General features: G+C 37.2%; 1 protein-coding gene across 1 annotated transcript; it reads right to left on the bottom strand.

Moving 5' to 3' along the window:
- Nucleotides 1-676: 676 nt before the first annotated feature.
- Nucleotides 677-5,791, bottom strand: LOC121757338. The gene is made up of 6 exons (XM_042152884.1): nucleotides 4,864-5,791; nucleotides 2,039-2,094; nucleotides 1,728-1,958; nucleotides 1,366-1,657; nucleotides 1,086-1,285; nucleotides 677-1,009 (listed from the first exon to the last, which is right to left on the bottom strand). The coding sequence occupies exons 1-6, from the start codon at nucleotides 5,746-5,748 to the stop codon at nucleotides 856-858; spliced, it is 1,818 nt and encodes a 605-aa protein (XP_042008818.1). The 5' UTR covers nucleotides 5,749-5,791; the 3' UTR covers nucleotides 677-855.
- Nucleotides 5,792-22,648: the final 16,857 nt, after the last annotated feature.

The raw sequence follows: 22,648 nt of genomic DNA, 5'->3' as shown, positions 1-22,648 counted from the left end.
AGGCCAGTGGTTAGCTCTTCTCGGGTTCTGGAGCACCGAACGGTGTGGCACGATGGCGCTGTGGTGGAAGAGCTGTTGCTGGAGTGGGGTGATGACATCGACCAGCCGACGTGGGAGCCACGGGACGTTGTACGGAGGCATTTTCCCGAGTTGCTCCTTGAGGACAAGTTCGCTCCTAAGGAGGGGGGAATTGTTACAGAACATGCTTATGCTCGGAGTAGGGAGAGCATTGCCGCAGGCCTAGAGGACGAGGTGAACGTTGACACGAGGGAGACGAGCCACAAAGAGGCAGAGCGGAGCATCTCGAAGGATCGTTCGCGAAGACAGAGACGCCCACCGAACAGGCTGGCCGACTACGCCAAGCCTTGACCGAGAATTATCAATTACATAATTATTTTAGTTATTTCCTTTCTTTTATTATTTTATGGTTTAGGGACTTATTTTGCTATTTTAATTATTTTTGCGTCAAGCGGATTATAAGCTCCTTTCCGGGTTTTCTTCGTTGATTCTTTCCCGGATCGTAGGTCGAATCAACCCTAGGCCCTAGATATAAATATGCGTGTATCTTATTTCATTCTGGAGGAAATAGAATAACTTCACGCAGCTTTTATCCTTTTTTTCAATATCAAACCCTAATTCTTGTCATGGTTGATCGACGGGCAAGCGTTCCCGCGACTTCACGGAGGAATTGATTTCGGTTAGGGAATAAATCCTTAACACCAAAACTCTCAACTATTTACACCACCATTCCCATATCCATCATGCTATGCAACCATCCCACAAAATCTATATCTATATATATATATTTCGCTGATCGATTCTGTCGAAGAAGAATACACATCATGGTCGGGTTGATCAGAGGTTAAGAGACCAATCATAATCCTGGTAGGCTATGTTGGCAGAACCCCCATCACTAAGGAGATGCGTCAAAAGACCTGCCTTACTTGCATCCAAGTAGTTGATGATCCAATTAGGCAGTTGTTTCTCTTGACAGAAATCAGCACTGTACCTGCGATGCTCAAAAGTTGAGACGTTGTCGTATGATTATAATGCACAGACTTGTATAGTTTAGTTATAGCACTCACCACTTGATAATACGGGGGAGGTAGACTCTCCTCTTGGCTAAGTCTACCTGCACGCCGTCCTCCCTCTCAAAATACTCTCTTGCAGCCTTCTTCAGTTCAGATTCGATGCCCTCGCATCTGAAGAACCTGATCCGTGGGCTTCCTCTCGTTGCATTCCACATCCCGAAATGAATCAGTTCAATGACTTTGCCAAAACTTAACTGCAGAAACGGTGTCATGCTCGGATAGTTAGTCAATCGTGCATTACATAGTTGGACAAATAAACGACGAATTTCATTACCTCCAGGCGCTTGTCGCCATTGCTAAAGGGCTTTATCAACGAGAATGGTGGTCTCCGGTTGCTCCTCAGAATGCCGTTTCTGATTGAATTCAAAGAGTATGGGTGGCCCCCAATTACATACATGAAATCGGAAAAGAAGGGCCTCCGGTCAATCATTCCTCCAGGGTGACCGATTCTGATAACAGCATGAATGGCCATACTGTTGTGCAGATTCAAAAAGAATGCTAGCTTCTCATCGTGGGAAAGAGTAAGGAGGTCTATTCTCTGTAGATCTTCCACCACATTTACATATCTGCATTTCAGAATAGTATTCAAATTCTATTTACTGAAGCAACAAGATCAAGGTTCAAAACCATCAATACCTCCTGAACTCTTCACTGTTGCTGATTCCAAGGTAATCAAGTTTAAGCCGATCATCAGAGGCGTAGGACTCGACTATGGCTGACATTATGCAAGTGAGGCTTCGGCTCACTGCAGCCGCGTCCTTGGGCTTGGAATCATTTACCACCCCTCTGAAGTTGTAGCAATTTGGTATGAAGGACTCATGCTCTAGGAAGCGATAGAAGTGATTTCCATCCTCGAATTCATTATCACTGCATCAACATATTAATTTTATATTCCCCGGCTCTATATTTGCAGCATCTTTTTCCAAATTCATGAAAATGGCTCTTACCCGAAGACATGATGAATAAAATGTCTTCTCGCAAGTTGCTTCCCTATCTCAACGGCCTGAGAAAGTATTTAGGTGTTAACAAAGAAATATGGAGAGTTGGAGAATATATATCAAAGCTAGTCAGTCTATCACAATGCTCTTTGCAGCAAAGTATGTGAGCAGTTCCTACACCTTTTCTGTAATACCTAAATTAGTTTCCATATTTAATTTCAGTACAAGTTTGCTACATCTTCTACCGGGCATGTATTTTGGAGTTATATGATAGAAATTATCTAAAATATGTGTTTTTATCATACATTATTTGTTTATCTTCTCTGTCTAATTGTTCCTAACTAACAATAATATTTTTGAATATATGCAATAAAAATGATACTACTCAATTAAGCTCTGTCCCGACTCCTGAGTCATAATCACAGGAAAATTACAGAGACTCATGCATGTGTGATAAAGTTATGAATTTTCAAGCAAAAAGATATTGGAAATGAAGTAAAAAAAAGCATGCAGGCACTACAGAGAATCCAACGAGTCAGTCTCTGAACCATTCACTTTTCGAAATAGCTAGGGGCGTGTGAAATAAACACATGAAATTAATACTTAATCCAAAAGTCAACTTACCCTACTGCTATAATTAAGAGGGAAAAAATCTTCTACTACTATAAAATAACTATTGCGACATCACACAATTATGAAGCCTCTCCAACTTTTAATCGACGCCTATCTTGCCAAAATTATCGGCATTAACGAAGATGCGAATATGGAATTGAACGTCATAACCGACCCACATAATTCAATTGTAATGACCATTATATCGAAAGTTGACATGCAAAACACCACCTACCAAGTAAGAATTAATTATCAATATGCAACCTACATTAGTATCATATCCGTTTTTGTTTGACGAAATCAAAATGTTTATCAATATAACAAATAAATTAGTGCAGTCATTTACAGTGTTGTTAGGGTCGAGGGTCGCACCGGATCGATAAGGTGAAAATTCGGGTCGCGGGTCGACGAGTCGACTGGGTCGAGAGACCCACTAATCTAGGCTAATTTTTTTGCCTTTTAATATTAAATCAAATAAATATATTACTCTAATGTTTATAATATATCAAATAATATAAATATAGACGTAATTCATGTGAATAGAGATAAAGTGAAAAATAGAAATTATCAAAATATCAAAACAATTCATAAGTCATAAGTATAACACAAAATAAATAATTGAAACCATTGTCTGAAAATGTCAAAGAAAATATTTATGAAATGTGCGTCATTTTGTATGTAGTATTAACTTATAATAAAATAGGAGTGGAATGTGAAATCTATTTTAAAAATTAGTAAAAAATAAATGAATATGTATTAGTAGACAAACCTATATAAGATTAATAAATAATTTGATTAATACAATAGATTATTATATAAATAAAATAATAAAACTTTAAATAGTACAATTTGAATCTCGAAAGTTTATATAGTAGAAGAACAAATATTAATTTATTCCTAAAATAATATACTCATTTTCCACCATTAAATTATACTCCATGTTTGGATTGACAATATATCCATGTAAATATATTGGATTCAATTTAACTAATCAAAAATTTGGTAAAATAATATTTTTATTGCTGCCTAAAAAGTGTGATAAACTATGTCAATTTTTTATATTTTCCTAATCCCACTAAACAAATGAATAGTGACAAACGATGTCTATTCCCAAGGCTCATAATTATACTCCTCTCTCCTCTCTCCTCTCCATCATCTTCCTTCATCACTTCCTTCAATCTCTGTAAAATTTATACGCAAAAACACTGTAGTCGAAACGCTCGACCCACCCGAAACGCTCGACCCCACCGACCCAACCGACCCAGCGCGACCCATGCATCTCGATCAACCCACCCATGTTGGGGCGGTGATGGTCTCGACCTGGGCGACCCGGGCGACCCGAGCGACCCGAACGCCAAATTAACAACACTGGTCATTTATCATAATCCTCGTTCCAAAGAGCTAAAGAAAACTTATGGACTAAAAACATGGAGTAAAAAATAATGAACCCCTAATTAGTAGACTACTAGACATAAAAAAAATCAACCATGTGTGCACCATTTTTTTTTATAATTTTTATATATTCTCTAACAAAACTAGTAAGAATAGGTAAAGAGTGTAATCATTGATCCCCTTGTGGCCTTGATTATTAGCGAGATCACCCACATTGAACAGTTCTATAAGTTGCTTTCAACTATCCATATCCGGTAAACTACTCTCATCGGTCTGGATACTCATATACGAAAGATCACCAAAAACAATACTCCATTTTGATCATATTAAAAATTACTACTAATTTATTAATACCCAGTCTTAATTTCATTAAGCTCTCGACTCTTAAATTTTGCCATGAACTGCGTATTAGAAGTCATTACTACTACATTATTTTTCAGGTTATGCCTACAAGAACTAATTTAATATGTCGTGGTCGACACTAAGATTATAAAAAATTTAGGGGGAAATTGTATAATCGAAAAGGTAGCCGATGTTGTACTACCAATAAACAACTCACGAATTTGTTTCAGAATTATTCGAAACAAAGCACATGAGCGATTTATTTGGACCGGTTTTGATGCATCGATAAAGGTGGGTAAAAACAAATTGATCAGTTTAAAAGTGTATGCCCATTCACGAAAATATTATGAGGAAAAACAAAGGCATCCACAGATTTCCCTAAAAATAGAAATCAAAACAGCAATAGATGTAACGTAGGAACTAGAAACCAATGTTTGGAATTTGAATCGTAAAATTAATTAATAAATAAGAGGGAGAAAGTACTGTACCTTTTTCCGGCCGCATTCCAATTGGTGGATGAGCTCCTCCACGAGCTCCGCGCCGGAGAAGCAATTCTTCACGAATTTCATCTTCGTTATGCGATCCTGGATCGGCACTCTCTGCCGCACCACCTTCACAATCTCCGCCATCTCATCCATCACCGCCACCTCGCCTTCCTCATCGAATCCGTACACCGGCGGCGCCGGCGCGTCATCGGGGCACTTCGTCCCCAGAATCTCCTCCAATTTAGCCTCCAGCATCCCGCCGTTCCGAAGCGAGTTCAGCGCCGCCAGTCCTCCGATCAACTTCTCGTTGAAGAACAACTGCGGCACAGAGTCGCCGCCGGTCCTCTCTCTCAACTCCCTCTCCCTCCCCGGGTACACGTCGATATTGATCTCCACGTAACTCAGATCCCTCTCCCGCAGAAACGACCGCACGGCGGTGCAGTCACGGCAATTCGACCTCGAGAAGAAGCTGATTCTCACGTTCAGCTCCTTCGTCCCCTGCTTCAGCCTCTTCACCACCTTAACTCCGACCAGATCGAATTCCTTCACCAGAAGATCTTCTTCTTCTTCGCCGTTTCCGTCCTTCGTCAGCGACGATATGCGCTTCAGCGCCTCCGATACGCTGTTGCTCTTCTCCCGGAAGAATTTTCCGATGGCGGAGGCCGGCGAATCGAACTTTTCCGGAAAAGAGAACGACTTCTTCAGTAGCCCCGGCGGCGCATCCGGCTTCGGAAGCAGCAAGTGCGGCCGGATGATCGTTCCGTTCCGGTGTGAATCCGATAGGTCTCCGGTAGGGTTAGGTGAATTCGCATTGATTGCGTCGGCATCAAATTCGATTTGGATGTTTTGATTGGGGAAATCGACGGCAATTGGTAGAGGATTTTCCATAGTGAATGAGGTGTGAAAATGGAGTTGAAATGGAAGAGGGAGAAAGCGGAGTGGCGGTTATGTTGGTGGGAGAGCACTATATTTATATAGTACATTTCATTGTAATTCAATTTCTCTCAAATTAACATTTCATTTTTTTTGTGTTTCGAATGTTATTTTATTTTTTATTTACGTATTAATATTGAATATGTAAATTCATGTGTAATAATGTCAATATCTTGGATGATTAGACTAAATAATGTAGAATATATTGGTTCAAATTTCAAACCCCTACTCCCTAATTAAATTGATTAAATAGTATAATTGAAAATGTTCGAATATTATTTTAGCTAACCTAAAATTATGTTGACATAACAATTACGGGAACACGAGAGCCATTAAGTCTCATTAGTTTATGGTATGGATACGAGGCTGCAGAATAATTAATAGTATGTATATATATATATAGAAAAAATAAAAACAATATTTTTTCAAAGATCAGTATCGGTTCAACTTCTAAACGAAAGGCTATTTGACAATGTTTAAGAAACCTTCAAACGCAATCTCGTAATAAATTGGAATCTGGAAAAGTCAGTGATATTTGTTTTATGAGTAATTATATATTGACGATATTCTGTATAATCATATTTTTAGAATAAATGGATGCGATTGTTTGTACCAAAAGTGTTCGATTATAACATAAATATTTGAGCTATATTGAGATAATTCAGTAAGAAGTTTGATTGACATAATTATCTAACATCATCACTAAGAAACAAAAGAATACATAAAAAAAAGTAGTAGTACTACCAAAATGGGAAACGCTGATAAACGATTCGTATTAAATTTATTCGCAAGTAATGTATCACAAATTGCATTTTCTTAATTTTCAAAAGCTGTCTTCTAGTTGAACCCGTTGCATCTACTACCTCCTCCGTCAGAAAGTTTGTCCCATTTTTCCATTTCCGTCCATCCCCCAAAGTTTGTCTCATTTCACTTTTTACCATTTTTTGTAATTGACCCATATTTCACTAACTCATTTTTACTCACATTTTATTATAAGAGGGAACATCTTTTTAGGTTCACGAACTTTGCTAAAGTATCATTTTAGGTCCGTTAACTTTGAAAATATCATTTTAGGTTCATCAACTACAAGTTTCATTTGAGGTATTTTGAACTTTTTTCGGACGAAAATGCCCTTAAGGCATTCAAATGGCAACTTGGACAATTCTTTCTCCATTCATCTTGACGGCAAATTTTTATATTTAAATTCAATTTGGATGGTAATTGATCTCCATTCTGAAATTCATATAAATAATACTCCAAATGACAATCCAAATTAATATAGCTATCTAATTACAAAATAAATAAACTAAATATAATTCACAAATCACCTATAGTAAGTTCTTAAAATTCAGTTTAGATTGAAAAAATAAAATAAAGTATCAAGTCTCAATTCACTATCCCTAAATAATTGGTCATCTAATAATTGAAAAATTAACACATATATTTTAAGGCAAATTTTAATTATATTTAAATTCAATTTGGATGGTAATTGAATCAAATAGAAGTAAAAAAAATTGTTGGACTCTAGGTCTTTGACGCAAGATGAGTGGCGAAAGAATTGTCCAAATTGCCCTTTGAAGGCCTTAAGGGTATTTTCGTCCGGAAAAAGTTCAAAATACCTCAAATGATATTAACTTGTAGTTGACGGACCTAAAATGATATTTTCAAAGTTCACGGTCCTAAAATGATAATTTGGCAAAGTTCATGAACCTAGAAAGATGTTCCATCTTATTATAAAACTAATATATAAAAGTAGGACCCACAATCCACTAACTTTTTCAACTCACTTTCCATTACATTTCTTAAAACTCGTGTTGAATCAAAGTGGGACAATATTTAGGGGACCGATGTAGTATTTAATTTATTTTTGATTAATTCATTTCACAATTTCATCCAAAAATAGAGAGAATTCATCAACCGGGTTCATATACTTTTGAGCTCATTAGATAGCCGGTTACTTTGCTCTTGTACACTAAAGTAGAAATTATATTTCAATTCTAACCTCATTAATAATTGAGAGATGATGATGAAACGATAAAGGAGAGGTCAAATGAAAGGATGAATGAGTAAGTAAAATGGAATCAAAGAGTCAAATGAAAGGATGAGACTGAAAGATGTGATAGAGTTAGATTATTATAAATATAAATACTAAAATTTAATTTGTTACCAAAACAAAAAAAATGGCAAAACCCATTTAATTCGTCACAATCCCATTCCACCCCCAAGTACATCGAATCGAGCATAAATACATATTTTCAAAATATATAAAATGTTCACATAATTGTAAATTATGGAGTAGAATTTAATACTTCTATATAATCTTTATTTCCGTATGAGAGAATTTCATTTTAACTTCTTAAACTTTGTCCGTTACATATTCCCACCATACTTTTCTAAAATTTTATATAATATCATTGTATATTTTTTTATCATCTAAAGGTTGGGAGACTTTAGGCTTGTCAATGCGACTTTTCATGATAGATAGTCTCTTTCCTATCTAAGTTGTGAGTAGTAATTTATTTCCTTAAGGAAGCGGGTAAACCCTAATCCCTAAGGAACCGGGTAAGAGATCCTTAGTGATGTTGCGATCACTATTTTACCCTCAATGCAAATTAGTTGGACTCTTTTGTTCAATTAAAATATACCAGAAGTATAATATGACAAAAAAATATTTCTTCTTACAATAGGGAAATAAGATTATATACATATGAGTAGCTCGAAGCATGCTTTGTAACGCCCACCATTTTCATTTCTCAAGTCTTTTGGAAAACCGACTTATTAGTATTTTTACTTCGCGCCTAGTCCCTTTTACTATGCGGTGTGATCGAGCTTTATGTATGAAGTACGTTCGAGTGGTGAATGAAAATAATTCTACTACAATATTTAATTTTCTTATAGTCCGTTTGTGAAGTCCGAGTTACAAATGAAAGTTCAAAGACATTTTTACATCGAGTTCAATACTAGAATGAAAAAATAATAATACAACTTCTAACATCATGAGGACTGTGCCACGACGCGCATGCTTGTCCCGGGCACCCCCTTTCACGCCCTCCGGATCTTGCTCGGTAACCACGTCTTGCGCTCCCGCTACCTGTACGAAAGAATAGAACACGTGTTAAATACACTTTTTGACATCAATTCGAGATAAGACGTTTGACGAAAACGCATCACATCAAGCATGTTTACCAAACGACCGTCATACTTACTAGCCGTCATTTTGATTGACGAAATATAAGATTCTTGCCAATTTTGGTATATTGAATGATTGATTTGCCAACTTGTCTCATTTGACAAAAAGTCCATAACCTTCGGACAACATATTTCCCTCATGAATCAAGGTTCTAACCATGTAAACTCATGTATCATTTTTCCCTATAGATACTACACCACTTCATCCTCTACCTCTTTTGTCCCACCATAAACCACCATCAAATTATTCAAAGTGAGGATTCTCAAATGAGTGCTTGAAAAAGAGGAGTCAAGTCTCTATGCACTACCTTTCTTTTCTCTTTTCTCTTTTCCTCAAGGTAATTTCTCCCAATAATTATTTTGCTTCAAAGCCATTTTCGTACCACATCCAAAGCATGAACATTAGGAAATTCCCATGTCAACCACCATATTTTTTATGCTCTTTTCTCTTTGTTTTACACATCGATCATGCATATAGTTTTGAGGATAGATTCTGCCTCAACTAAAGAAACTAAGACAAAGAAATCAATTAAGCAATGCCCAAGTTCTTAGACAAACCTAGTAGGAAAGCTTATCTTGAGGGGGAAGAAGCTGCCGGATTCCGGTGAAACGCCGGCGACGGTGACGGAAGGGCGATATGTATAAAATATGAAAATCAAAGAGAATGTGTCAATATACCCAAATCTGAAAATAGTAAATTGAAATGGTGAGGTTTAAAACATTAAAACTAAAGAAAACAGAAAGGGAAGATAAGAAAAGAAATCCATATCCTTATCGGACGGAAATCTATGGCGGTGGCGGCACTGGCGTTGCCGCAAGAAGGCAGCGGCAGCGTTTTTTTTTTGCCATCTACACAAGGCAGGCGGTGGCCAAGTGGCGGCGACTGTACGCCGGCAGTGAGGCCGAGAGTGAGGGAGGGTGTGAGAGAAGAGAGGGAGAGAGAGAGGGAGAGGGATGGTTGAATGGAGAGTTTGAGAGAGGGAGTGATGCTGAGGAGGGGTCAGCCACGACCGGCGGCCGGCGTCGCTCGCCGGCGACTCCATGGCCGGCCGAGAGGAGTGAGACCGAGAAAGAGAGGGAAACCAAGAGAGTGTGAAAGAGAAATAAAGGATAAAAGAGAAGGGGGAAGAGGGGCGGCGGTGCTGGAGGCCATCCGGCGCCGTCGTGACCGGCGGTGGCCGCCTCCGGCAAAACTAAGAGAGAGAGAGATTTTGAGGGAGGGGAGAGACGTTGAGTTGCATAAGTATTGTTCATCTTTTAATTTCTTTTTGGGCTAATGAGTGGACTTTTTTTATTCAAGTTTTGGGCCTCATTAATTATAGTTTTAGGCTCCCTCTTTGGGTCAAATGTTATTTAATTAGTTGGACTACTTTTGAGGGAGTGAAGTAAGAATATTGGGCTCATCAATGAAAATGATATAGGCTTCTTTTTATCTTACTTGGACTTAATTAAAGAATGAGTTCAAGGACTGATTTTTGTTGTATTTTGATGATTTATGGTTTGTTTGTTAATTAAGTTGTCTGGGGTGATTAAATAAGTAAGCTTATGATTAATTATTTTCTTTCTAGTTGAATATCTAGATTTAATTAATACTTTACCCCTTAATTAATTTCTTAAAGATAGAAATCTACGAGCTTAATGAGTTCTCTCCCACTAGTCATCTTTTACTTTTAAAGTCTTTCTAAAAATAGAGAGCCATAAGTTTGATGGAATGAAGTTTCCTTGAGCGAACCTCGAACATAAGATGCATATTCCATATAGGATCATTGCATGTTATGCACCTTTGATGCACTTTTTATTAGCACTATAAATACCTGCAAGTATACAGAGTAGGAATAGTATAGCTAAAGGTCAGTATCAGATATCGATCACGGGGAAAACAATCACAAATTGGCTACCTCCTACTAAAACTCAATTACTATTTGGAAAACTGAAAGATTTTGAGAATTTTGAAGACAAAGAACAATTTGAAAGCAATAAACAACTAGATGCAAATAAATCACGGAGATAAAAGTATAGAGATAAGGTAATTCCAGGGATGTGCGTAGGGATGTCAATCGGGCCGGCCTTACTCGGGTTGCGGGTCAATCGGGTACGGACTAATCGGGTTGTGAATTCTTTCGGGTTGTAAAAGTTCAACCCTAACCCTAAAAGTTTGGGTTTCGGGCTAGCCCAGCGGGTTAATCGGGTCGCTACCAATAAGATTAACATGCGATTAATCCAATAAATAATGATGAAAATTAGTTATATTCATAAAATGTAAAACATTTAATTATAATAAATTTGAGATATATGGTCAAACTCAATCATAAACATAGTCAAATACTAATATTTGAGATATTTCGTGAAATTTTAATGCATGTTTTAGAAATTTAATTATTTTTAAGTGAATTTGAAGTTTTTAATTTATTTATCAATTATTATATTAATAAAAATTCAATATATAATTTGTATATTTAATATAAAATTGAAAGTTATTTTTTTAGTTATCTATATTATAAAATTAATCAATGAAGTGTCGAATTAGGAGTAAAAAATAGAATAATAGAAAATTTATCGGGTTTTCGGGCCAGTCCATCGGGTTTTCAGGTCTAGCCCTAACGGGTCGCGGGTTAATCGGGTGCGGGCTAATCGGGTTTTGATTTTATCGGGCTAGAAATTTCTAGCCCTAACCCTATAAATTTGACGGGCTATTCGGGTCAGCCCACAGGATGCAGGCTACATTGACATCCCTAGATGTGCGTTCACAGTTATTGTTATACAAGTTCCAACTACAATACCCTAGTACAGTTCTTACTTTGATAGGACGAGTCACCTAGTTTATGCTCATGCGATACAAACGTTGATTACTAACATTAGGGTTGTCAATCCTAAATATGTAACTCCTAAAAGCTCTTAATACCTTTGAAAAGTCATCACTCTCAATTAACAGTGTCGTTTTAAAGGAAGCTAATTGTAGTGTCTACTAAGTGGATCTAACTCGCCAACCTCCTCTCACGATTATGTAGCAAGTTATATTAAATCATCCAAGATTGTGTCACTCAATCATGAAACATCATCATTCACTTAGAGAAGAAACAAAGTAAAAACAAAACGGATATTAAATAGAAAAGGAATTGTATAACCAAAGTCGTTACTAACACATCCCTAGAATCCTATGAATTTAGTTACACATGATGTAATAATCTAAAGACATAGATTGAAGGGAAAACAATTGGAACAAAAAACTAAAGCAAATAAAAGCCAAAGGTTGAATCCTTGTAGCTTTGATGCTCTTGAATCATTCTTCAACTCCTTGCACAATGAAGTACTCTAACTTTTAATCTCTAGAAAATATGTTACAAAAAGAGGATACTAATAATGAAGCTTGAGGGGGTATTTATAGGGGAAAAATCGCCCCTCTCAAATAAGGAAAATGGTTGCAAAATATGGTAAATCTTGTTGACGAAATTAGGGCAAATCTGCTCGCCGCGCATTAATCCGAAGCTTCTGACTCTTTGGTGGCGGTCGCCACACACTTCCCAGCAGTCGCCGGGCGTGTCTTCATTCCATGCACAAATTTCGAAATGAGCCGCTATAGAAATGGCGGCCGCTGAGCGCCGGCGGTCGCCGGCAGTGTTGCGGCGATCGCTGGACGCTACATGAAACTCCAGATTTCCTACTTCGCGTTTTGACTCCTTTTTTATGCTCAAATCTGCACATTTCTCACAAAACATGTCAAAATACCAAAATAGAAAAAATATGCAAATAATGGACATGTAATGCAACTTTGACATTAAAAACAGACCAAATAATGGCCTGAAAACCATGCAAAATCTGAACGTATCAACCTTATGTATGTTCTTACGACTAATGGAATCAATACCCTCTTTCAAGAAGGGCGTGTCCGCGGAGTTTGATTTCCAAGGTCGAGCTTGTGTAGAGTTTTACTTGGAAGCTTTGTGGTGGGATTTATATTCATCACATTAAGTGTGGATAAAATTATCAAATATCTATGAATGATTTTTTTTTGATAAAATCGCACTTACTTTTTTTTAAAAATGTTTATCATGCCATAATTTATTTATTTTATGATGCCTATCTGTTTTGACAATGCCAAATGAATGAATGAATGAATGAATCGAATTCAAACAACAAAATAGGACCAAGATCCTATTCGAGTTAGTGTACACAAAGGAATGGACAGTGAGTCATCGTAAGGGTTGGCCAGTCAATGTGATCGTAAAAGGTGGCCACCTTTCCGACACACAATGAACTATCAGATATAGCGGATTACGATAATAAACTTAGTCTGATTAGACAAACTTTGTGAAAATGAACTTAGTAAGCTCGGGCCTTTAAGAAAAGCCCTCTGTGTGTGTTACTGTGATGACATGATAATGATTTTCTTATATATGTGTAACTTTTGGCAATGTGTTCATTGAGTACCCCGTACTAAGCCTTGCATATATTTCTAAATGTGCAGGTTGAACAGTGATGAAATGGTGGCTAAGTGGTGTTGGTGGTCATCTCATCTCTTTTGTATGATTCTCGTGGCAAATGTCTTCACACATATGTCCACGTGTTTACAACTTCTTCCGCTGTGCACTATTCTAGTATTTTGTACTAGAATGGGTCATAAGGATAATGATTAGTAACAAGTGACTTATGTTGTCTTTGGAAATTTCATGATCTTTTGTTGTCTTGTGAGCCTCATTTGTGTTATTAAGAAGTACTTGTTTGTCTTATTAATATTTCTTTCATCCTCTTTCTATCCCTTTTTCTTATTCCCCTCCACTAGTCACGATTTACCGAGCAATGCTATCCTTAGCAAGGCGCAGTCGTGACATGCTTTTAGTACCAAGCACAATAGTACTCGATATCCAATTTTACCAGATGTTTAGAATATACATGAAAACTTGATTATTGTTTAGGATTTATATAATTAGGTTCATAGTATCTTTCTCGTAATTGGTTAATATATTTCCTACCCTCCTTTCATTCTTTGAGTCTTCGTATTCGTAACACCGCCACCTATACAAAAGGAGATTGAGAGACGTGGTTGCACAAGGAGTGGTGAACAAAGTCCGATTGTGAGTCTGTACGTAATTAAGGAATAGATAAAAAGATTCTATATCTTTTTTAGCTTGCAATATAATAGACTCGCAACGGTCAGCCCGATGGGGTGCTAGCCTGTCTCGTTGGGAGGGGACAACGTCAGACTGTCGTTGCAGGTCACTCGTTCCAATGGGCCACTCACTTTGATGGGTTGAGCCCGATTTTTGGGACAATGCACCGAGGGTACGTGGATCTTTGTTATTGAACATCCTTGTTACACTTTCTAATATCATTGTTATAATTTCTTTTTTAGATGGCTATTGCGTCTGTGTTTCTTCTCTATGTGTTTCCAGCCACACCTTACAGACTTGGACTAAGAACACGTGGAGAGACAGCTGCATCTACAGCTGTGCCGGTACCATGGCTTGAGACAGAAATGGAGCTTCCACAATTAGGGCTAGAACATCCGCTTACTGAGCTAAAGCAGCCTCTTCATGAGATTCCATAACCAGGGCCAAAGACAACAATAGACCTCATGTGAAGGAAGATTAAAATTATGCCAGAGACGAAGAACCCTCCTCTTACTACCAAAGATGATTTTTATCTCGGAATTTTAAAATGAAATTTTCCATTAAAACTTTATCATTTAAATGACCAAGTATGCGAGTACGTTGACAAAATAGAGTTATATATTGTGAGTATGTACGTTTTTTGTTAGACCACTTGGAGGTTTAAATTCGCGACTCAAACTTTATCATGGAATGACTATGTTAGTATGTTGATAAAATTGAGGGTATTCTATTCTGCTTTAATTTTATGGTAAATTGCTTGTAAAGTCATGAACTTTCACAATAGTTTAGATTTTTCCGTGAACTTTAAATGTTGCATAAAAAGTCATGAACTTTACCGAACTGTGTAAATTTCCTATCCGACCCGACCCGATAGATTTTCGGCAAAAACTTATCCTACGTGGCATGCCAGAGGCGTGACTTGGCAAATCGTCGGCATTGTATAAAACAACGCCGTTTTTGCATTTTGCGGAAAGCCACCGCCGGGATCTAACCCTGGCTCGCCGGAATTGTCCTAGAGCTAGACTGCATCATGTAATTCCCCACCTAATTTTGCACCGCTGAGCGTAGATCCTCATCCGACGCCCTCTTCCGCCTCGCGCTCCCTCTCCGTCATGTGATTTCTGCTTATTCTGAAAGCTCGCTGCATTATCCAGTGAAGACAATCCGCCTCCGAGGAAGAAAATCATCCTCTGCGAAGAATCCCCAAAATTCTACCCAAAATAGGCGCCGCTGCTCAAGCTCAAATGCTACAGCGCAGAGAACTCAAGCTCAAATGTGACGGCGACGCTACTCAAGCTCACGAAAATATTCAGCGAGGTGAAATTCGCCGCAATCGTCCCGGTGCCAGTGGAGGCGATCACTGACGGCTCAGCCTGCTGCAGCAGCCACTCAATCATCTCGCTGTCCGATTTTGGAGATGTTGGGAATTGAAGAGAAGAAGGTTGTGGTGGCCGGCAGTCATTGTTTGTTATTTTAAGAAGAATTAAAAAAAATGTCATGTCATCACACAATTAGCCTCCACATCAACTTCCATGTTAGCTTAAATATACACATCAGCACACTACTTAGCTGGAAAACCCGACTTGGGAAATCATAGCACGATGGCAAAGTTTATGACTTTTTATGCAACATTTAAAGTTTACGGGAAAAACCAAACTATTGTAAAAGTTCACGACTTTAGAGGCAATTTACCCTTTATTTTATTAGTAAGGTAATGTTTATTTACTTCAAATGTCTAATTGTTTTTTTCCTTTTTGTTACGTTAAACTTTCTAATAAAAATGTTTCTTTTTTACGACGGGCCCTCTCTGTCGGAACTACATGATGCCATAGGAAGCCTAGGAGGACACCTCCTTTTGCCCCATGTGAAGAGCTCGAATCCACAACATAAAAAAGGAAACGACAAGTATCCGTTAGAATCACGAAGACCGTGTAGTAGTCTTAAGCACCGTGTTTGTATATATTATGTGAAGCTTTCGAGAACTTTTAAGGTGTTAAAATTGTTGTTCGTACTAATAAATCGAATATAACAGGGTCATAAGCCTAGATGTAGGTGATGCTCGTTGCTCGTTTCAACAGGAAGCGAGCAACGAATACGAAAGGATCTGCATAAGATCTACAAGTTGTTTTGAAGGTCAAGAAAGCAAAGAGATACTGCACAATCTAATCAAGATTCAATTAATGAGCTCCAAGAGCTTTGGGCCGACGGGCATGCTTCCCACAAGCTCCGAGAGCTTGGTGCCAACAGATATGTTGTAGCGCGTGGCGAGCAAAGACATGTGTTGTTGGAACCGATGATGATGCTCGGGGCATGGCGTACATGGCGCTTATGCTCCGATTCGGGATAGTGATCGTAGGTTTCTCATTCTTTTGCATTTTTCTAGATTCTCCTGCCATTAGTCGGGTCGGGTAGAAGAGACCTATTCAACACGAGAAACCTGTAAGGAATTGAGACAAAACGTAGAGACACAAACATGACCTTTCATTCTCAACTGAGCGGTCGATGCGCACAACCCAGCGGTCACTGGGCGTGTTCTTCTTTTTAGCTCTAATTTTTCGAAGCGGACCGCTACATGGACAGCGGTCGATGGCTATCTATCTCTCGATCTCTCTCTTCTCCCCCTCCCTATCACTCTCTTTCTGGTTCTATATTTTATTTTTCATGTTCTATAAATCTGATTTTATTCTCTAAGTCTCTTATTTTTAATGTTAAAAAATTGGGATTTTATTCTCTAATTTTGATATAGCAGGTTCTAAATGTTGTGATTTATGTAGTGTAACGTATTGTAATAAAATAGTACTATTTATCTATTGTGGTGTATAGATAGATAGTCACATGACCATACACCAATCAGATTCCAATGGTAGACTATAGTACCTATTGTGTGCATTATAAACACTTAAAAAATGTTATAAAAAATACAACAACAATTACAAAAAGTAAATACACAACCTGCATCAACTTCCCGCCGAAAAGGACAACATGGTAATTTCTGAGGAAGTTTCACAAACTCACTAGATATATATAGATTAGTTCTACATTCATCTGAGTCAAGTTTTACAATGATTTCTCTCTATCATGCATCAATAATCATGTCACAATTATTGTATAAACACATAAGATAAACTAATCAAAGTTATCACCGATCAGAGATTGACAATAGTCAAGGTAACGGCCAATTAGTCGAACAAAAGCTCAAGAAAAATCAAGTGCAACGAGTTCTGAACATTAAACATAAAAAGAACTACATAAAAATCAATTACTATGAATCCTCAAAATGCTATTGTTTAGCAATGCATAGACAGATGAACTAAACCAATAATTAAAGTACAAGACATGAAATGAACAAACAAAATCCAAGGTTGAATCTTGAAGTCTTCATGCTCCTCTTCTCTTGCTTCAATCTCCAAGAATAATGAAAGAATTAGGTTATGGAGTAGGGAGGAGCCTTGGAGGCTCCCCAAAGGGAGGCTATGAATAGTTCAATTTATGAGTTAGGTTATGTGGTATTTATATGCTTGAAATTTTTTTGGAGAAGGTAAATTTCGTGTTCCATATGTTAAGGAAAAAAATTGGCTTCACAAATTTCCGCCTAAATTCAACGCTTGACAACATTGTACGACCTTCGTAGAATGACCATAGTTTTCTCCAAAGAACTCCAATTGAGAAGATCAATGTTCCAGCGCAAAGATCTTTCGTAGACGAAGAGAATGGTATGTAGCACACCATAATCGGAATTGCCAAAAAAATGGGATTGAATTGAGGCTGCTTGCCCAGCGGGCCTATGGAAAGAGTCAGAACTCATTGTGCTCGTTTCAGCGACCTCTAGCTTGGGTCTAGCAAGCCGCTGGGTTGCGCTTCTTCTCCAGCTTCCAGATTTGACCTTTTTATGCCTCTTTTCAGCTCTATTTTGCACATTTTCCACAAACCATGTCAAAATACCAAAATTGATAAAATATGCGCATAATGGATATGTAATGCAACTTTGATACTCAAAACGGACCAAATAATGACCTTAAAATAGTGCAAAATCCAAACGTATCACCGACACGAACTCGAAATGAATTTTTTACATTTTTAACGGGTCGACTCGATAAGGACAAGAACCTAATAAGCTTTGACCCAAACCCATTAATTTCATGTGAGTTCGTGTCGGGTTATCGTGTTGTGCCAAAAATTGTCAGCCCTAACTAAAAGGTAACACACGTTGAATTAGTTAAGAGCTTGGAATTGTGCATCGGATCTTCGAATTCTACTTTTTCTCCAAATTATCTTTTCTCATCTTGTTTATTTGTGTTTGTTCATTTATTTAAATTTTCATAGTTACTCGAATGGTTGAATTAAAACAAAAATCCCTTTGATTGTTTAGATAGTAGTCAAAGTTGGATTTTGGTACTTAAGTTGATACAAAATTATCTTTGTGGGATACGATACTCTTACTTGATATCTGCTGCACTAGCCCCGTACACTTGCGGGCATTACTTGTGTTAAAATAAGTTGAGCTAAGTAGCTGGAGTGCAGGGCAGCAAAAGGACACAGAGAGACGTAGTTGCGCAAGGAGTGGTGAAGAAAGTCCGATTGTGCGTCTGTTTTACTTAATTAAGGAATAGATAAAAAGATTAAAAGGAGATTCTAGATCTTTTCCAGCTTGCAATATAGTAAGAGACTCGCAACGGTCAGCCTGATGGGGTGTTGGCCCTTCCCGTTGGGGGGGACATTGTCAGATTGTCATTGCAGGTCATTCGTTCCAATGGGCCACTCGCTTTGAGGGGTTGAGCCCAATTTTTTTGGACGATGCGCCGGGGGTACGCGGCGCCCAATGATGGCCACTAGCCGCCCTACAAGTGAACGTCCTTTTAGTCGTTGGAATTCTGGATTTTTTTATATCAAAAATTTTTGGAAAATATTAAATAACAACAAAAATTTTTCACTTCTCCAGATATAGTCATTTTATTATTTTTATTTTTATCTATTAACCGTCAATTCATTCCAAAATCAAATAATAAATACCCTATTCATCACCTATTTTTTCACATAAAAATACTATCTCACTCAGTTTTCTCTCTAAAAATATTTATTTGAATTCTCAATACAAGTATGGCTAATCCAGGAAATCGCTCAGTTGATTGCACAAGCGGAGCGAGAACAAGAGTATTACCAATAATATTACGACAAGCTTGCCGTAAGCAGAGTGACAACCTTGTAATTTTAGGATTTCAATTATAAAATTATGATTTTAACAATAAAATGTCATTTTTATAATTTAAATACAAAATAAAGTATTGAGATCATATAAAGAGAAACGATTAAATGATAAATGATTGCGTATATTACCTCTTAAATAAAGGGATTGAAGTAAAAAATGAGGCTATCAATAGTTAAAAGAGTTAACTGATAACTAATCTATACATTATTATACATATATAAAAGGTGAGTTTTGGGCGCTTTTGAATAACTATTTTATGCAAGGGATGTAAATATAATTATATTTGTAACTCTTTGAATTGTTGATACGCTCGGATTTTGCATTATATTAAGGCCATTTTGAGGTCCATTTTTAGTTTCAAAGTTGCATTACATGTCCATGATTTGCATATTTTATCTATTTTGGTATTTTGACGTGTTTTGTAAGAAATGTGCAAAATAGAGCTAAAAAAAGGCATAAAAAGGTCAAAGTTCGGAAGCTGGAGCAGAAGGCAACCCAGCGGACCATTGGCACACGCCAGCGGTCGTTGAAAATCACTCCAGAACGTTCTGACTCTCTCCAGCACCCGGTGGGCATGTTCGCGCATGACAGCCTTTGTTCAAACTCATTTTTCTGGCGATTCTGAAGTCCGATCAGGGCGTGCTATCTATCATTCTCTTCATCTTTGAAAGAGCTTCACGTTGGTACCTTGATCATCTCAATCTGAGTTCTGTGGAGAAAGTTATGGTCATTCTACCAAAATCGCACAAAGCTGTCAAGTGCAGAATTTTAGGCGGAAATTCAAGGAAGGAAAGAAGACATTACCTTGTGAAGCCAAATCTTGTCCTTAACCTACGAGGTACGAAAATTCCTTAATTACTATTACTTGGAGGAAACTTTTTACCAAGTTTAAATCATTTTCCAGCCTATACATACCCCATAACCTAATTCATAATATTCACCAATTCATAGCCCTCAAAATGGGAGCCTTCATGGCTCCTCCTCCAACCCTAATCCTTCGTCTAGATCCTCTTTTTGCCAATTAATTCCAGAGCATAAATTTGAGAGTTCTTCATAGTGCAAGAGGTTGAAGAATGAATCAAGAGATCATCAAAAAGCTACAAGGAATCAAACTTTGGGTTTTATTTGCTTTAGTTTTTATTTTCATTATGACTTCTGTAGCACCCCGGAAAATTTCGACTTTATTTTATTTTATTTTATTTTATTTATTTGATGGCTTATTTTCGTTTTATTAATGTGGATGTTGATTTGGAAATGCATTTTTGGAAATTGATTTCTATGTGGTTGTGTTAACGATTGGAAATTAATGGTTGAGAGTTATGTGGAATAATATGATATGTTTTCCAATGGGGGATTTAATTAAATAGGATCATGCATATTTGTGCTAGCCACTTTATTCGAATTCTTTTCGGCCTTTCTATTTATTGGAAGTAATATCTTCTTTCTTGGATTTAATTAATTGTTTTGGGATATTTATCCAAATTAAATCCAAAACCAAAATATTCCTAATTTATTCTCCAAGATTTTTGACCTTTGCCCCATTCCTTGGAATTTTCGAATTTCTCTTATAATTGAGAGAATAAATTACTTTGTAGATTTAATTGGTACTTTGATTCTTTCCATCTTTAAGACCCTTAAATTTTCGTCCCTTATACCTTTCAATTACCTTGTGAGATTAATTTATTTGTTACCTATTTTGTGGGAGTCTTTTCCTACAAGAAACTACCAAATTTAAATCCTATTCCTATTTTAATTGTGGATTTAAATATTCCTTTGCTTACTCCCTAAGTACACGCCTATTTTTTGCCTATTTCTTTTAATTGTGAAGCTTATTCATTGACATCTATTTTATTCCTCCATAATTTAATTATTTTATTTAAGTGTGGGATTAATCCTTGAATATAAAAGGGGAGAAACCCTAACCTTACTTCATTCTACACGCCTTCCTCCTCCCTCTCTCCCTCCCACGCGTTTTCTCCTTTCCTCTCTTCATCCTCTCCAAAATTCCTTCCAATCCTTGTTCTTGCATCCATTGGAGTTTGATTTTCAAGAGTTCCCGACGAATCGCATCAATCTTTGCTTCTACCGTTTGGTTTTCGATCCAAGAAGGTATAATTAAAATTTTTCCTCATCTTCTCCATTGAAACCTTGTTCTTGATTCCTTCATGCATATAGTGAGTGTAGGAATCTTAGATCGCATAATTAATCGGTGGGAATTTGTGTTTGTATGAGAACAATTGTGAATATGCGATTTTGAATGAATATGAGTGAAGTTTGAATGAATCATTTGTGAATGATGTGTGATTATATGAGAACTTGATTGTGAGAACCTTTTGAAGCATGATTGTGTGTTGGAAGCATGAAAAATTTGTGTTTGGATGAATGAGGAAGAAACCCTAATTACGAAATTGTGAAGCCTGAAACTGTGGTGTTCGGACAGTGGATTCCGACGTGTGTTTGACTGACCAAACAATCGAATTTTGACACGATATTTTAACTGAGTAAACTTCAAGATGTTTTCTATGTTGTGTGTGAATTTCAGCCCCTTTTAACAAAATATGAATTTTTAATAAATTTTTGAAGTTAACTGCATAATTCTGTCAGAAACTTGTATTCTCGCCCATAAAGTTTCATTTTCTTTTTGACCGACCAAATGGCCTCCTTTTAATGTGAAATTTTGAACTAGATGAAATTTGAAGTGTCTTCTGAGTTGCGTGAAAATTTCAGCCTCATTGGACATCGGATGGATTTTTGGTGATTTTTTCAAACCAACCGCGCAGTTCTGCCAGATTTGTTGTTATGTGGAAATATCACTTGTTGCCAAGTTTGAGTGAATTATATGATGCATATATGATTTAGGAATGTATCTTATGACGTGGTTATGTGTTATACGTTGATGTATGCTAGGGTGTTGTTTCGTTATGGTTGTGAACGTTTGGGATGGGTAAATTAAAGAGACGATGAAAGGAATGTTAGGGCATGCATGATAATTGTTGTGATGGAAGGCTGATGGTGCTATATATTTATGGTGTTGATAAAGGTTGTTGTGCGTACGCGGGTACGAAGAGCAAGTGTTTCAATAAAGTTGTGAACAATGTTTTGTAAGTAATCGAGGTGGGTTTTCTTTACTAAACTCTTTTACGTTTCAAAAGTATGATTGTGGAGCTGTAAGGGTGGTTTAAAGTGTTATGTCATGCCGTGATTGTTTTGATGTTGAGATTGTTGCCTGATGCCTAGTTCGTTTGAGCTTGCTCCGTTAGGCTATAGGGCTATGTTGAGATTGTGCTTGATGCCTAGTTTGTGAGTTCGCTCCATTAGGCTATAGGGCTATGATAAACGAATTCGGGTCTGA

The sequence above is a fragment of the Salvia splendens genome, chromosome 12, assembly GCF_004379255.2.
Source record: "Salvia splendens isolate huo1 chromosome 12, SspV2, whole genome shotgun sequence".
In the NCBI taxonomy this organism is placed as follows: domain Eukaryota; kingdom Viridiplantae; phylum Streptophyta; class Magnoliopsida; order Lamiales; family Lamiaceae; genus Salvia; species Salvia splendens.
This window is presented reverse-complemented; position numbering and strand designations above follow the sequence as displayed.

Bases quoted from the DNA above. Each gene is read 5' to 3' on its own strand.
- LOC121757338 (XM_042152884.1), bottom strand. From the start codon at position 5,748: ATGGAAAATCCTCTACCAATTGCCGTCGATTTCCCCAATCAAAACATC. The intron at 1,959-2,038 runs GTAAGAGCCATT...ATGTTGATGCAG, and splicing joins TTTATTCATCATGTCTTCGG to TGATAATGAATTCGAGGATG. The intron at 1,286-1,365 runs GTAATGAAATTC...CCGTTTCTGCAG, and splicing joins ATGGCGACAAGCGCCTGGAG to TTAAGTTTTGGCAAAGTCAT.